A 16583-nucleotide genomic window follows, 5' to 3' on the forward strand; every position below is an offset into this window, starting at 1 on the left:
GTTATCACAAGGAGTGATTGTGCTGGTTCCAGAGTTGGAAGGTTTTCAGGGATTTTATTCAAATCTGTTTACTGTTCCCAGGAAGGAAGGCAAGGTCCGTTCGATCTTGGACCTTAAGGCTCTTAACTGCTTTGTGTGGGTTCAAAAGTTTCGGATGGAGTCCATCTGCACGTTAGTGGCATCCCTTCATCGAGATTTTCTGGCTTCTATCGCTATCAAGGATGCTTACCTTCATATCCCAATATATGTCAGGCATCAGCGTTTCCTACACTTTGCCATGGGAGAGGTACATTATCAATTCGTGGTGTTACCCTTTGGTCTCGCTTCAGCTCCGCAGGTGTTCACAAAAGTGTTGGCATTGCTCAGCCAGAAGGGGATCGCCGTACTGGGTTACCTCGACTACCTTTTTCTGTGAGCAGAGTCTTCAATGGCTCTAGAGGTCGATCTGGATAGTGAATCGTTGAATTTTCAGAAATCGGCTCACTCCGTCCACCAAACTGGACTACCTGGGCCTGACTCTAGATTCAGCCTCAGCGCGAGTGTTTCTTCCGGAGGCAAAACTGCTGAAGTTGCAGGATGCGATTCGACTCCTGTTGTCCAACCATCAGTCATCTCTCAGGACTTGCATGCGAGTGCTGGGTTTAATGGTTCTCACCTTTTTTGAGGCGATTCCTTTTGCTCAGTTTCATACCAGGCAGAAAGATTCTTGCCAAGTGGGACAAAAATTCACACTCACTGGACAGTCTGATTCAATTGAGCCGGGATGCAAGGGGATCTCTGATTTGGTGGCTCCCCGTCGCTTTGGCAAGGGAAGTCCTTTCTCCCCCTGTATTGGACAGTGGTTTCCACGGAAGCCAGTCTGTCCAGGGGGGTTGTTCTGGGCACAGACTCGGCTCAAGAAGTTTTAACTCGGAAGGAGTTCCTTTTCCCTATCCCGCCTGCTGGAGTTTCTAAGGTTGTAGATCAGGGTTTGGCTCTGGGCACCATCAAGGGCCAGATTTCCGTCTTGGCAATATTTTCCCAACAGCCGTTGGCTGCAATTTCCTTGGTTCACACCTTCCTGCAGGGGGTACACCACCTGGCTCCTCCAGTGTGGTCCTTGGTACCTCAGTGGGACCTCAATTTGGTACTGTCTGTGCTTTAAAAACCACCTTTTGAAAATTTCCTCTGCTCACTCTGTCGCAGAAGGTGACTTTTTTGGTGGCTTAGGGTGTCTGAGTTGGCTGCATTCTCCTGTCGCTCACCTTACTTGGTGGTTCACGGGGATAAAGTGGTGTTGCGACCCTGTCAGGCGTTTCTTCCTAAGGTGGTCTATGGGTTTCACTTAAATGAGGATTTTGTGTTGCCGTCTTTGTATCCCAAGCCGAAACATCCTAAAGAAATTGCTCTACACTCTTTTTGGATGTGGTTCGAGCAATCAGGGTGTACCTGGCGGCGACTGAGTTGATTTGAAAATCTGATTCTCTGTTTATCCTTACCGGTGGTTCTCTTAACCACTTAAGCCCCGGAAGATTTTACCCCCTTCCTGACCAGGGGGTTTTTTGCGATTTTTTTTTTTTTTTTTTTTCTGCGTGACTTTAACGGACAATTGTGCGGTCGTGCGACACTGTACCTAAAACGAATTTCATGTCCCTTTTTTCCCACAAACAGAGCTTTCTTTTGGTGGTATTTGATCACCTGTGCGATTTTTTGATCATGCGCTATAAACAAAAAAAGAGCGTAAATTTTGCAAAAATAACAATATTTTTCCATTTTTTTTTATATGAAATTCCCCCCCCAAAAAAAATTTAAAAATCAAAATTTTTTTAACATTTTCGGCCAATTTGTTTTATGCTACTTATGTTTGGTAAAAAAAATCGCAAAAAGCGTATTTTGATTGGTTTGCGCAAATCTGCGATTTTTTTTTTTGCGGTACTGCGACATTGCGGCGGGCAGATCGGACCCTTGACTGACATTTTTGACACTTTTGGGGGTACCAGTGACATTACTGCAGTAATCAGTGCTATATATATATATATATATATGCACTGTTACTGCAAAAATGACACTGGTAGGGAAGGGGTTAACTGTATTGGAGAGGGAGGGGTTAAGTGTGTCCTAGGGGCGTGTTTCTAACTGTAGTGGGACAGGTCTCCTAGTGTAAAAACAGAGATCAACGGTTCTACATAGTAGAACTTTCTGATCAGCATTTTTACACAGGGGAGAATGACAGGCGGATTGGTTACATAAGCCGCCCGCCTTTCTCCCGCTCTACCGACGATCGTAGTGTGACCGGCAGACATCGGGTCCGCCGGTCACACGCCCGCACTCCTCTGTGAATGAGGCAGGTGCACGCGCTCGCCCGCTATTGGCTCAAAACCCGGTGACAGGCTAGCGACGTAGGTCTACGTCACTCTGCCTGGCCGGGGCTGACTGCCGCAGTAAATATACTGTTCGCAGTCGGCAACCGGTTAAGGAAAGACCGCATCTGCTGTGACCATTTCCAGATGGATCAGGCAGACGGTGGTACAGGCCTATTCCGTTAAGGGTCAGTATCTTCCTTTCCCTGTCAAGGCGCATTCTACGAGGGTGCTTAGTGCCTCCTGGGCCTTCCGTCATTAGACGTCAGTGGTTCAGGTGTGTAAGGCGGCTACGTGTTCATCTGTACACACATTCACAAAGTTTTATAAGGTGGATGTACTTGCATCTTCAGATACTGCCTTCGGCAGCAAAGTTTTGCAGGCTGCGGTTGCAGATGCTCCTGCCTCTTGAGGGTGTATTTTTTTCTGGTAGTGAGCTCCAGTTATTAGTGGTTTAGCTCCTGGTTTACCTGGTTGGCTATGTTTTTGACATTTTTTTTTTTTTGGAATTATCTGTTGCTTTGTTTTTTCCCACCCCCTCATATTGACACTGCTTTGGGACGTCCCAATGGTCTAAGAAGATATGGAGCTGTGTCTGTCAGTGAACGAAAGAGAACTGGATTTTTGGCTTACTGTAAGATCCTTGTTTTCCTGAGGTTCACTGACCAACACAGCACCTGCCCCTCTGTAGAGTTCGGTTATGTATTCTTCTGACACTGTTACAAACTGAAGTCCTAGAGCAGGAAGTGGTAGTATACCCTCTGGGACTGCCCCAGGGGCATACCCAAAATTGTTTGCACCTATTCCTACTCCTGTAGAGAGAGCAGCATAAGCCCAAGGGTCTAAGATGATATGAAGCCGTGTCCGTCAGTGAACCTCCGAGAAAAAGATTTTACGGTAAGACAAAAATCCATTTTTTTTATTTTTTTTAAGGATTTGTCACACTGTCTCAGGATTTTTCTTGAAACTTTTTTGGTGAATAGGTAGGAGGGGCAGGATCTGGGGCCCCCCTTGTGAAAGGGGCTTCCAGATTCCGATAAGCCCTCTTCCTGCAGACCCCCACAATCACCAGCCACGGCTGTGGGGATGAGGCCCTTGTCCCCATCAATGTGGCGGGCCATCCAAAAGAACCTTCTGCCCCTAAGCACTCACCCTCCATGTTGAGGGCATGTGGCCTGGTATGGTTCAGGAGAGGGGCGGCGCTCTCGCTCGTCTAACAGCTTGGGGGGCCCTCGCCCTCCACGCTATGTTTTGTCAAATACCGCTAAATCTAACAAATACCACATTTGGTATTTAACGGCAAATTCTTTGTGAATTGAACTTTCACAACTGCTTTAACGCATGTAGTATTTTAACGCATTTTATTTGCCATTATTTAACTTAGTGGATTGACCCCCATGTGTTTTTTTTTTTTTTTTTTAATAGTATGTATCAACTGGTGGTGTTAAACGTGTTTTTTAACTGAGATTTGTTTTGGCTTGAAGACTGTTGAATTGTGATAATTATAAAATACATTTTTGATGATGGTTCATTGAATGTATCCTTACATGTGTCCATCTCTTATCCATAATTCTATGTTGCTTTTTATTTTATAACCAAACAGTACAGAGACTCCACTGCTTTTTACGGTGCTTCCAGAGAAGAGAACTGCAACTGTTGGTGGTGCAATAATGGGATCCACTCATATCTATGATATTTCTTCGGTGAGTATGAATATGAACTAGAAAAGCTGAGTTGAGAAAATAGGCTTTTCGGCGTACAGTTTTAGTGATAGGAGCTTTGTTTACTTGGGAGTTCCTTGATGCAGAAGTATCCAAATATGTTGAACACAGTTCAAGGGTATGTGTGCTTTTGAATCCATTTGCACTCCTTTTAACGGATGGGTGGGATAAACTTGGTACACATTAAAAGACTCCATATAGATAAACATATGCAATTGAATCCAGTTTTGTGTTATAAGAAAATCACTACACTTCTTTTTTTTTTTTTAAAAACAATCAAAGAACACATGATCATTATTAAAGTGAAATTCTATCCTAACTCTAACTATGCTTGAAATGTCCTCCCTTCTCCTGCTACCTATTCTGCCCCCAAAATAGTGTAAATCTACATTTCTCTTTCGTTAATTGACAGACACAGCTCCTTATTCTTAACTGCCCTCTACAGGAGTAGGACACTAGGCAGGAAAAAGCTTGACTAAGCCTATGAGCAGTCCCAGGGGGTAAACATCCACTCAGTCTCAGCTATAGGCACTCAATTTTTTTTCTGCCTAGTCAGGAGTAAGGACCTAGTTCCTTGAGGAGATCTCTGGTCCGGGCAATTTTTTCTTTTTGGATTACATTTTTTTTTTTTTCATTTTAATATTTTGTTCCTGTGTGATCTACAATCAAGTGTCGGACTGGGCGACGAACTGGATAATCTCCTTAGGGTCTCCCCAGTCCGACCAGTGAGCGCTTGCAGACCGCAAGACTGGGCGGGGGCTAGCCTGCGAGTTGAACGTCTTTCGAGGGCGCATACGGCCTGAGTCGCATTGTTTCCTCCTGGCTGGCAGAACCCACATTACGATGGAGCAGTGGTCTGTCCCGTGCAGGGCCCACTCTGTTCCTGGTATGTTGAGGGGCTGTCTCCACTCTACTCCTGGAGGGTTTTGGGGTTGCCATTGGACCCCTGGGTTCCTGGGTTCCCCTCCTCACCAACAGCCCCGCCCCCCCCAGTCCATCTAAAATTTTGGTGGTCTATATGGGTCTTTTGGCCCCACCACCCCCTTCCCTCCATGGGTGAGCTTGCTACATGCTCCTAAGGGGGGGCTGGTTGGAGTTGCTGCTTGCCGGGCTTCCTTGGTGCACAACGGGGGGGTTGAGCAGGGTTCCCTGCCATCCTGATGACAAGGGCCGGGATGTCCTCTGGGCTCCCTGTGGCGGTTGTTGGGCTGGGGGAGTGGATAGTTTAGCATCTGTGGGTAGCACCTTATGCGACTGGATCTGGCAGAAAATTAAGGCCGTGGCTTTGCGGCCTACTAGTCGGAAACTACGTGAGGCGGTCCCTGTCCCCAGAGAAATTGAGGCCGTGGCTTGCTGCCGAGTTGAGCCGCTCTGTTGGGGGTTGGCCCTAGTGAGTTTAGATGAAGCCCCCACTTTTCCTATGGTCATCTGTTAGGCTGGGATCCATGCACTTGCAGCTATGCCTCCACAAAAATTCAGAACATAGTGGTTCCTAAGCGCTTTTTGGTGCAAGTTCCTTATGAAGAATAACTGTGTTAAAGGTGGACTGTCCCACCTGTAGTGGACTCGTCGGTTTCCAGGTTAATGATAAGGTAATAATTTACTATTGCCCTGGGGTCGCAAGCTCTGACCGAGTGGGCTAAACTTTTATGCCGAGACCTGCAGGGGAAACTGCTTCCCCCTGTCAGTGTGGAGCTGGCGGATCAGTTGGTCCAGGGGCTACAGTTGATCTGTGATGCCTCTTGGATGCAGCTCCTTTGATTTCTAGGCTATATCAGCAGTGGTCCTTCTGCGTATTGTCTGGCTGAAATACTGTTCTGCAGACCAGATTTTTTAAGAAGGCCTTATCTGATTCCCCCCCCCCCCCCTTTGTAGGGGATTGCCTGTTTGGAGCTTCCTTGGAATGACATCTTTGAGGGTCTCACAGGGGGAGAGAGTACTCTTCTTCTGCAGGCTACCAAGGGCAAGGAGCCCCATCGAATGAAGTGGGCCATTCTCCTCGGCTCAGAAGAGGTTTTTTCGTCCCTCAGGGTCTCAAGACAAGGGAGGTTCAGAGAGGACCTGGTCTGGCAGGCCACGAGCGGCCTCTTCCAGACGTGCGGACAAGGCGGCCTGTGCATGAAGGGACGCCCTCACCCGTATCTGGGGTGGGGGGACGTCTTTGCTGGTTTCCTTATCCATGGACCCCCCCTGGTATAGGGCACACATCCACAAAGCTGTTCGGTCCTATCCTCCAGAAAGGTTCTTCCCTTCCAACCTGCACTTATCCCCAGATCACTTGCGTGTCTCTTTGGGGTAGTGCAAGACTTGTTCCTTCATGGGGTGATTGTTCTGCTTTCGGAACCTTTTAAGGGTTTTTTTCTCAAACCTGTTAACAGTTCCCAGGAAGGAAGGCAAGGTACGTCCAATTCTGGACCTCAAGGTGCTAAACTGCTTGTGCGAATACAGAAGTTCCGTGTGGAGTTTATTCACACGGCAGTGGCGTCCCTACGCCAGGGGGATTTCTTCTCGCTTCTATCGTCATCAAGGACACCTACCTGCACATTCTAATATGTGCCAGTCACCAACGCTTCCTCTGTTTTGCGTGGGCGAGGAGCTTGAATCTGTTTGTGGCGTGGACCTTTGGTCTCGCATCTGCTCCTTTGGTCTTCAGAAAAGTAGCTGGCATTCTAAGGTGGGCTGACCGATTCGTTCCAGCCCTCTCAAATTTCTACTACGACTCCTGTGCTCAAAGCAGAAGGTCTTCTGTCCAGAGTGACCTCATCGGTCTTGGTTTGCTGATCGGGCACAGCTGGTCGCCGATGCTCCTTGGGGACTTCCTCTCTGGGAGGATCAGCTGTCCCAAGGACCCATCTTCCATCCTGCTTTACAGTCGCTGGCTTTGCGGCTTGGCTGTTGAAGGATGGAGGTTTGTGTGAGTCAGTGATGACTACGCTGTTGAAAGCTAGGAAATCTACTTCTAGGAAGATCTACCATCGTACGTGGAATGCGTGTAAATCTCTTGGGGTTCATCCTCACTCCTTCTTGGTTGATCGGATTTTAACCTTCCCTAAACGGGGGGTTTAACAGAAATTGGCCTCTAGTACCATCAAGAGCCAGGTATTGGCTTGGGCGGTCCTTTTCCAATGACCTTTGGCCTCACACTCCCTGGTGCGTACTTTTCTTCAGGGTGTCCAACATTTGGTTCCTTCAGTGCGGGCTCCGTTGCCGCCCTGGGATCTTAATGTGGATGTGGTCCGGGCAATTAGGGTGTACCTGGCAGCTATGGAGTCTCTTAGGAAGTCAGACTTTGTGCTCATGAACAGACCTCACAAGGGGTTATCGGCTTCTTCTGCGACCATTCCCAGATGGATCAGACAGACAGTGGTTCAGGCCTATTGCGTTAGGGGTCAGGTTCCTCCCTGGGGATGGTAGGCCCCCCCGTGTCCTTCCTCCCCCTCATGCTTTTCCCTCTTCTCCTTTAGTGACGTTCCCCCTTCATAGGTGCCCTCGTCTGCCCTGCTGTCCTCTTTTGGGGGGCTTGTGTGCTTTTGGGTAGGTGGGGCTTGTCTGGGCCGGAGAAGTAGTGGGTGGGTGCCGCTGCTGGCCCCCTTTTGAGGGTGTCCATACCTGGGTGCTGCGGGGGGGGGGGGGTGGGTACCGTCCCCTCCTGGGGTCTAGGGTCTCGTGCAGTGCCGCCACGGATTCAGTATTCCTAGCTTCGGCTGCCACATGTTTGTGTAGTCCAGCTACCATGTTTTTGGTTTCCCCGTATAGTTTAACGGCGGCAATTTTCTTGTAGACTGGTGCGGTGATGGGCTGCAGTAGCCTTTAGTGTCAGTTTGGCGCTCGCCAGCTCGGGTGGTGAGTCCCTGGGGGTACACTATCCTTCCTCTGATGTATGCTGCGCCGTGGGTGTGCGCGCGGGTTGGGAGTGCATACCACCACCTGATCCTCTCCTGGATGCTGCGGGACCCTCTGTATCCAAAGTAGATATGGCCCTGCAAAGGAGGACTAGCAAGAAGCGCCCCCGCCTTCACCTGTATCCTCTGTTTTCTCAGGTGGATCTGGCCCCCGCAGACGAGAGTCAGCCCACTGGGTCTGCGTCCACGCAGTGCTCTAATAGGGAGGATGAATCCTTCTCCTCCGCTGCCGCCCATGAAAAAGCGCTGATGGAGGCCCTAATTGTGTCATTGTGGGAAACTTTAAAGTTGGAGGACTCGGCTGCAGCGACGCCGGTGCAGTTTGGCATACTCAAATCTTCCACGGTGACTAAGGTGTTCCCCTTTTCTGCCTATTTTGAAGAGATTGTCACTAGTCAGCGGGGTCCCCCCCCCCCAAAATGCATGGTTGGAATACCTAAGTGTAGATATCCCTTTTGAGGAGTCTTTTCTGAAGAAACTGATGGTTCCACCGCCTGTGGACTCTCAGGTTTCCAGGCTAAATAAGGGCACACTTTAGCGGTGGAGGATTCCCCGTCCTTTAAGGACCCTGTGGACAAAAGAGCTGAGGCTCTGGTCCGGTACCTCTTCACCGTGGCGGGTTCAATTTTGAGACCGGTGTTTGGTATCTCAGACCTTAACAGAATGGGCTAAGATTTTACTCCAGGTTCTGGAAGGGAGTCAACACCCTCCTGAGCTGGCGGATTAGTTGATCCAGGGGTTACAGTATATTTGTGATCCTTAGATGCGGCCCCCTTGGCCGGCAGGGTTTCTGTGGCGGCGGTGATCCCTCGCCGCAAGATATGGTTGAAGTACTGGCCGGCGGCCGACCAGGCTTCTAAAAAGGTGCTGACTGATCTACCTTTTTTAGGTGACTGTTCGGTACCTCTATGGAAGAAATCATTAAGGGCATTACGGGAGGTAAGAGTACATTACTTCCACAGGTTAAGGGCAAGGATCCTCGTCGTAAATGTGATTCTCTCTCTCCTCGGCTCACAAGCAGCCCTGTCGTCCGTCTGAATCGCAGGAAAAGGGTTTGAGATCCATCCGTAACTTTGCGGGATGCTCCAAGAGACCCTGGAATGGTAAGTCCAAAGCGGGCACTTCTGAATCCGCAGACAAGCCTTCCCCAGCCTGAAGGGGCTCCCTCACCCGCATCTGGGGTGGACATTTTTGTCTTTTTCCGGATCAGTGAACCTTGCTCATTCAGGACAAATTGGTCCATGAGCTGATTTGGTTCGGTTACAAGATTGAGTTTTGGTCCTTGCCTCCGGCAAGGTTCTTTCCTTCCAACTTACGCCTGTCTCACGAGCGGCTACAGGGCCTCTATGGAGCGGTGCAGGATCTGTTAGCACAAGGACTTATTGTGCTGGTTCCAGAATTGAAATGGTTTCACGGTTTTTATTCAAACCTTTTTACTGTTCCCAGGAAGGAAGGCAAGGGTCGCCCGATCTTGGAGATCTCAAGGCTCTAAACCACTTTGTGCGGGTTCAGAAATTTCGGATGGAGTCCATCCGCACGGTAGTAGCTTTCCTTCATTAAGGGGATCTTCTGGCTTCTATCGATCTCAAGGATGCTTACCTTCATATTCCAATATATGTCAGGCATCAGCATTTTCTTTGTTTTGCCGTTGGCGAGGAGCACTATCAATTCGTTGCATTATCTTTTGGTCTCGCCTCAGCTCCTCGGGTGTTCACACAGGTTTTGGCCCTAGTTCTGGCCTTGCTACGGCGGAAAAGGAACAGGGTTCTGGGTTACCTGAACGATCTGCTTCTGCGTGCAGTCTTCTTTGGGTCTGGAAGCCGACTTGGACGTTACTGTGCTAACTCTACAGGAGTTCGGGTAGACACTGAATTTTCAGAAATCTGCACTGACTCCGTCCTCCATGCTGGACTACCTGGGGTTGACGCTGGACTCAGCATCAGTCTGGGTGTTTCTTCCACAGACAAAACGTCTGAACCTACAGGATGCAGTTTGACTCCTGTTGTCCAACCATCGGTCCTAACTCAGGACGTACATGCAAGTGCTGGGTCTGATGGTTTCCACCTTCAAGGCGGTTCCGCTTGTGCGGTTCCACACCAGCTGCAAAGTGAGATTCTGATTAAATGGAACAAGGATCCGCTGTCATTGGACACTCTGATTCTGTTGAGTCTGGGTTCGAGGGAGTCTCTTCTATGGTGGCTCCGCTCTCCTGGCCCTGGGAAATCCTTTCTTCCCCTGTATTAGACTGTAATCACCATGTATTCCATTCTGTCCGAATGGGGAGGTGTCTTGGGAGTGTGTTCGGCCTAAGGTGTCTGGACTCGGGAGGAGTCCAGGCTGCTGATCAACATCCTGGAAATTCGGGGCAATCAGACTTTGTCCCAATGGACAGATCGTCTGCAGGGATGCCCTGTACTGATACAATCAGACAATGCTAGTGCTGTGGCATATGTCAATCATCAAGGGAAGTGGCCGGTATCTTGAGGTGGGCAAAACGATGTGTTCCGGTCCTCTGCTGTGCATATTCTGGGGGTAGAGAATTTGCAAGCGGACTATCTCAGTCGACAGATGTTGGATCCGGGAGAATGGTCTCTTCACCCAGAGGTATTTCATCAACTGTGACTTCGGTGGGGGACCCCCGATGTGGACCTGCTGGCCTCCCGTCTCAAAAGGAAGATGCAGAGAATCGTGTCAAGGTCGCTGGACCCTCTGGCTGACGTCCTAGTGGCCCCTTGGGGTCAGTATCGTCTGATTTACGCCTTTTCTCCAATACAACTTCTGTTGAGACTGCTACGCCGAATCGAGGTAGAAGGGATTCCAGTCATTCTGGTGGCACCAGACTGGCCTCGTCTGTCTTGGTACTCAGGCCTGGTAAGCTGGTAGCAGACATCCCTTGGAAACTTCCTCTCAGGGAAGATCTTTCTCCAGGACCAATCTTCCATCCTGCTTTACAGTCGCCGGCTTTAACGGCCTGGCTATTGAAAGCCAGGTGCTTAAGGACAGTGCTGTCAAGTTGGTGATTCCTACATTGTTAAAAGCTAGGAAATCTACTTGCAGGAAGGTTTATCATAAAGTTTGGAAGGCGTACATGGTGTAAGTTTCGGGGCTCGGGGGGGTTCTTCCTTTATCCTTTTCTGTTTCCCACCTGTTGGAGTTTCTACAATTAGGTGTAGCTCAACGTTTGACTCTGGGCACTCTGTCGCAGAAGGTGGCTTTCTTGGTAGCTATTACTTCCGCACGTTGGGTGTTAGAGTTGGCTGCGTTGTCCTTTCGGTCACCTTACCTGGTGATTCATAGGGGCAAAGTGGTATTGCGACCCTGTCAGGCGTTCCTCCCTAAGGTGGCCTCGGGGTTTTATTTGAATGACGATATTGTGTTACCGTCCCTATGTCCTAAGCCTATACATCCTAAGGAAATTGCCTTACATTCCTTGGATGTGGTAACGGCTATTCGGGTGTACCTAGCGGTGACTGAACTAATTCGAAAATCCGATTCTTTGTTCTTAAGGATGGACCTCGTAAGGGACAGGCTGCCTCTGCTGTGACCATTTGCAAGTGAATCAGGCCGACGTGGTGCAGGCATTTTCTATTTGGGGTCAGGTTCCTCCTTTCCCTGTTAAAGCGCGTTCTACGAGGGCGCTTACTGCCTCCTGGACCCTCCGTCATCAGGCGTCCGGTGGTTCACGTTTTATAAGGTGGATGTACTTGGCTGCAAAGTTGTTTGGCTGCAAAGTTTTGCAGGCTGCGGTTGCAGAGGCTTCCGCTTCTTGAGGGTGAAGTTTTTTTCCTGGTGGTGAGCTCCAGTTGTTCCTGGTTGGGCTCTTGTTTTTACCTGGTTAGCTATGTTTAGCCTTGTTAAGAATTCTGCATATTGCTGTGGTTTTTTTTCTTTTTTTTTTTCTTACCTTCTCATATTGACACTGCTTTGGTCTGAAGACATGGAGCTGTGTCCGTCAGTGAATGAAAGGGAGAACTGGATTTTTGTCTTACCGTAAAATCCTTCTCTCTAAGGTTCATTGACGGACACAGCACCGGCTCCTCTGTTTGGTTGTGTTATATGTTCTTCTGACACTGCTTGTTACAAACTGAAGTCCTATAGCAAGACGTGATGGTATACCCTCTGGGACTGCCCCAGGGGCCGTAACCAAAAAGGTTTCGGCCTAGTCCTACTCCTATAGAGAGAGCAGCATAAAGCCCAGTGGTCAGAAGACCTGGAACTGTGTCCGTCAGTGAACCGCTAAAACTACAATAGGGTTGTTTTTTTTCTCTTATGCCTTTATATTACGATATATCAGGCTTGTTTGTGCTCTGCAGTATGGGCTCAACCTTGTTCGGGAGTTCTGCTCCCGAACGGTGAACCCCATTGAAGTCTATGGAAGCTTCAAAAGTGCCCATTTTGAAGGCTTATATGTAAGTAATTGGCCATAAAAAGTGTATGGGGCTCTGGGTACTGCCCTGGGGAACATGTATCAAAAAAAAAAAAAAAAAAAAATTTTTTTTTTTTTTTTTTTTTCAAGACCAGTGAGTTTAATTATGCTTGAAGAGGGAGTAAACGTTTACAACCACTTTAAAGTTCAACAATAAACCCTTAATGTGCCTGTTAAGTGGCACATCTGTGTCATTTATAAAACATGCTACAGCAAAAATGACATTTCTAAAGGGAAAAAAAAATCCATTTAAAATGACTAGCGGTTACAAGGCTATTGGAAAAATAGCCCCAAAATTAAAAAAAACGCTGTAGGGTCCCCCACAGAATCTATACCAGACCCTTATCCGGGCATGCAGCCTGACGGGTAAGCAAAAGAAAGGTGGGGGGGGACAGACGAGCAGTATCGGAATCTGGAAGCATAGTGTCCCTCGATGTAAACCCATAGTCAATCACACTAGACCCCAAAAATGGAAAAGGCTCTCGCTGTAGGCCTGCACTTTGACATTTCCTAGCTACATCACCCGTGGCACCGCCCCCTCTGATGTCACATGTCAGAAGGGGGCAGTGCCACCGGGTGACTTAGCCAGATGGCCTTGCCTATATAAGAAATGTCAAAACGCATAGCAGGCATACGGCAGGAGGCCAGAGCGTTTTATTTTTGGGGTCCAGCGTGATTGACTGTGGACTTACATCGAGGGACACTGTGCTTACATATTCCGATACTGCTCGTCTGCCCCCCCCCACCTTTCCTGACCTGTCAGGTTGCATGCCCGGATAAGGTTCTGGTATGGACTTTGGGGGGGGGGGGGCTACAGCAGCTTTTTTTTTTTTTTTAATTTTTGCGTGGGGTTTCCCTCCAAATCCATACCAAGAGTGGGACCTCATGCCATTTTTTTCTTTATTTTTCCAATTTTTTTTTTTTTTTTTTTGCACTTTAAATCGGTTGTAAACAGGGCTGTTGGGAAGAGCCCCCCCTCTCCCTTTTCTGACCTGCCAGACTGCATGCCCGGTTTAAGGGTCTGATAAGGATGTTGGGGGGGGACCCCACTCCAGGGGGGGGGTTTTTGGGGACCCAAATGGCCTGGAAAGGACTGGCGGGGGAACGCTGTTATTTTCTTTTTTTTCTTTTTTTATTTAGCGGTAAGCAAGGAAACCCATTGACAGCTGATAAATCGGTTTTAAAGGACGCCGCAGCTTCCCGGCCCCGCTCCTTAACAAGCTTAAACTGCATCCTGATTGGGCAAAGCTTTGCCCAATCAAGGTGCAGAATGCTCTTCACAGCGCTGGGTGCATTGCAGGAGGTTCGTCTGGGCGAACACCCTGCAAACTTGGGTGTTCGGCGAATGGCTACTCTGCAGCATAACCAGTACTGTTTTGTCACTGAAATAGGTTGCCCACATGTCACACACTTAAAATATAAACATTTGCATAAGGTCATTGATATTTAAAAGGGAGGGGGGGGGGGGTTGTTGTTTTTTTTTTTTTTTTTTTTTCTTTGGACAGTTCATAATTTCATACTTTTAAACTGAATGAGTTGGTTAAAAGTGAATTGTTTAATTTTTTTTATACCATTCTTTCATAGGCATTATCCCGAAGGGGTGCACCTACAGAGCCACAAGGTGTAGAAGTGGCACTGGCTCCCGAAGAGCTTGAATTGGATCCATCTGCCATGACACAGAAGTATGAGGAAAGAGTACGGGAAGCACAAGAGCAAGTACAAAAAGAGGACTTTAGTGACATGGTGGCTGAACATGCAGCAAAGCAGAAAGTACGTATTTTGCATCAAATTTGTGTGTGTGTGTGTGTGTGTGTGTGTGTATGTATATATATATATATATATATATATATATATATATATATATATATATATATATATATATATATATATATATATATATATGTATGTATACTGAAAACAGGAACAATATGACAGGAGAGATTAGAGAAGTGGTGTTGGTGTTTGCGTTGGAAAGATCAGGGATGGGAGGAAAGATTTTTTTTTATATTTTTTTATTTTTTTTTATTTTTTTAATATTTAAATTTTTTATTAACTTCATCATATAAACTTACAAAACATTTCAAAAGAACATAATAGATTCCTTAAAGATTACAAGATATTGCCTTACAGTACATTTTTCCCTTTCTATTTCCCCTCTCCCTCTACTCTGTCCTTAGCTTACTCTACTGCCTCTTCTGTTCCTATTTCTTTCATGGTATTTAATTGGATGGGAGGAAAGATAACCGAGATATGTTTTCGGTCTGGGAATGGGGGAGATGGGTGGTTAAGAAATTTGTGCTCTTCATGCAAGGTATTAATGTCAGGACAAGAGCGTTTTCCCTGCAGGGGAGAAGTGGACAGGGACAAGGCTGCTCAGTGGAGGAGGATTCTTTTGAGGCCAACATTAACAAGGGAAATGGAAAGCAAGGCAGATGAGCAGCAGAAAGCTGCAGTAGCTTTTCGCTGTATTGAGAAGTCCTCCAGATGACTTCCTGGCTGTGATGCTGTTTTGTTTTGTTTTAAATCTGCTTCTTCCCACCCTCTCCAGTGCCACATTTGTTTGTTTGCTACAGGTACCCTTCCCCTTCCGGGAGAAAGCTCCGCGGCGCCGTCCCTCGGAAGTTAGCCCCCTTTCTAATTGGCCCGGCGACGGGGGAATTAGGAAGTGCAGCGCGCTTCGCACACGTGCAGTAGGGGACTGGCTGTAAAGCCTGTAGGCTTCACTGTCCCTTACCCTCGCAACGAATGGCGGCGGCAGCAGCCGATCTGAAAATCTGCTGGGGTGCTGACATCGCGGGCTCCCTGGAAAGGTCTATATATTAAAAGTCAGCAGCTACAGTATTTGTAGCTGCTGACTTTTTTAATTTTATTTTCCCCAGCTGGAACACTGCTTTAATATCAGCTGTTGCAGCTTATTCGATGTTGAAGATGTGCATATTTTTGTGTGTGTGTATCTGTATATGTGTATGTGTGTATATGTGTATGTATATATGTATGTATGTATGTATATATATATATATATATATATATATATATATATATATATATATATATATATATATATATATATTTTATTACCCATAGTATGGGGAAAATAATTATTTGATCCACTGTAGATTTTGTACATTTGTCGATTTACAAAGAAAATGCTCTGTGTTAGAGGTGTATTTTAAATGATAGAGAAAATCAACCAAAAACCCAGAAAATACAGATGTTATAAATTGAGTTATAGTTCAGTGAGTAAAATAATTATTTGATCCCCAAGCAAAACATGATTTAGTACTTGGTGGAGAAACACTTGTTGGCAAGCACAGAGGTAAGATGTTTCTTGTAGTTGGTTACCATGTTTGCAAATCTCTCAGGAGGGATTTTGGTCCACTTTTTTTTTTACAGATCTTCTCAAAATCCTTAAGGTTTCTTGGCTGTTGCTTGGCAATTCAGTTTCAGCTCCCTCCAAAAATGTTCTATAGGATTAAGGTCTGGAGACTGGCTACACTCCTTTGTTGCCTTGACAGTATGTTTTGGACATGGTCGTGCTGGAAAACCCATCCACGACCCATCTTCAGTGTTCTGCCTGAGGGAAGAAGGTTCTCAACCAGGGTTTTACAATACATAGCTCTGTCCATTGGCACCTCAATGTGGCAAAGTGGGTCTGTACCTTTTAGCAGAGAAACAGCCACAAAGCATAATGTTTCAACCTCTGTGCTTGACTGTAGGGATGGTGTTCTTGGGGTCATAGCATTTTTCCTCAAACACGGCGAGTCAAGTTAATTCCAAATGGTTTCTTGTGACCACAGCATTTTCTCCCAATCCTTCTCTGAATCATTTAGGGCAATTGATGGTTATTTTATATTGCTTCCATTTGCAAATATCTCCAACAGTTGTCTCCTTTTCACCAAGCTTCTTGCTGATGGTCCTGTAGCACATTCCAGCTTTGTGCAGATCTACAATCTTGTCCCTGACGTCCTTAAACAGCTCTTGCCCATGACAGTGAGGTGTGAATGGAATACTGTAACGAGATTCTGTGGACGGGTGTCTTTTATACACATAAGTTGTCATTAGGAGTACCTTCTTAAATTGACAGGACTAATCTGTTTGCCACATGAGCACATACTGTAGCCAGAATTATTGTTGGTTGGTAGGGAATCCAATATTTTACTCACTGAACTGCAACTCAATTACATTTGTATCTGTA

The 16583-nt window shown here is 47.0% G+C and overlaps 1 protein-coding gene across 1 annotated transcript in view; it reads left to right on the plus strand.

The window, feature by feature from the left end:
- SF3B2 (splicing factor 3b subunit 2) overlaps positions 1-16583 on the plus strand; it is a 112966-nt gene that overhangs the window by 84078 nt on the left and 12305 nt on the right. Inside the window, exons 18-19 of the mRNA XM_082270127.1 lie at positions 3943-4042; positions 13973-14158. Coding sequence (XP_082126253.1) covers positions 3943-4042; positions 13973-14158 — 286 coding nt within the window. The remainder of the gene's footprint in view (positions 1-3942; positions 4043-13972; positions 14159-16583) is intronic.

This window comes from Pelophylax lessonae (assembly GCF_965119305.1).
Source record: "Pelophylax lessonae genome assembly, chromosome: 10".
NCBI classification, from domain to species: Eukaryota; Metazoa; Chordata; class Amphibia; order Anura; family Ranidae; genus Pelophylax; species Pelophylax lessonae.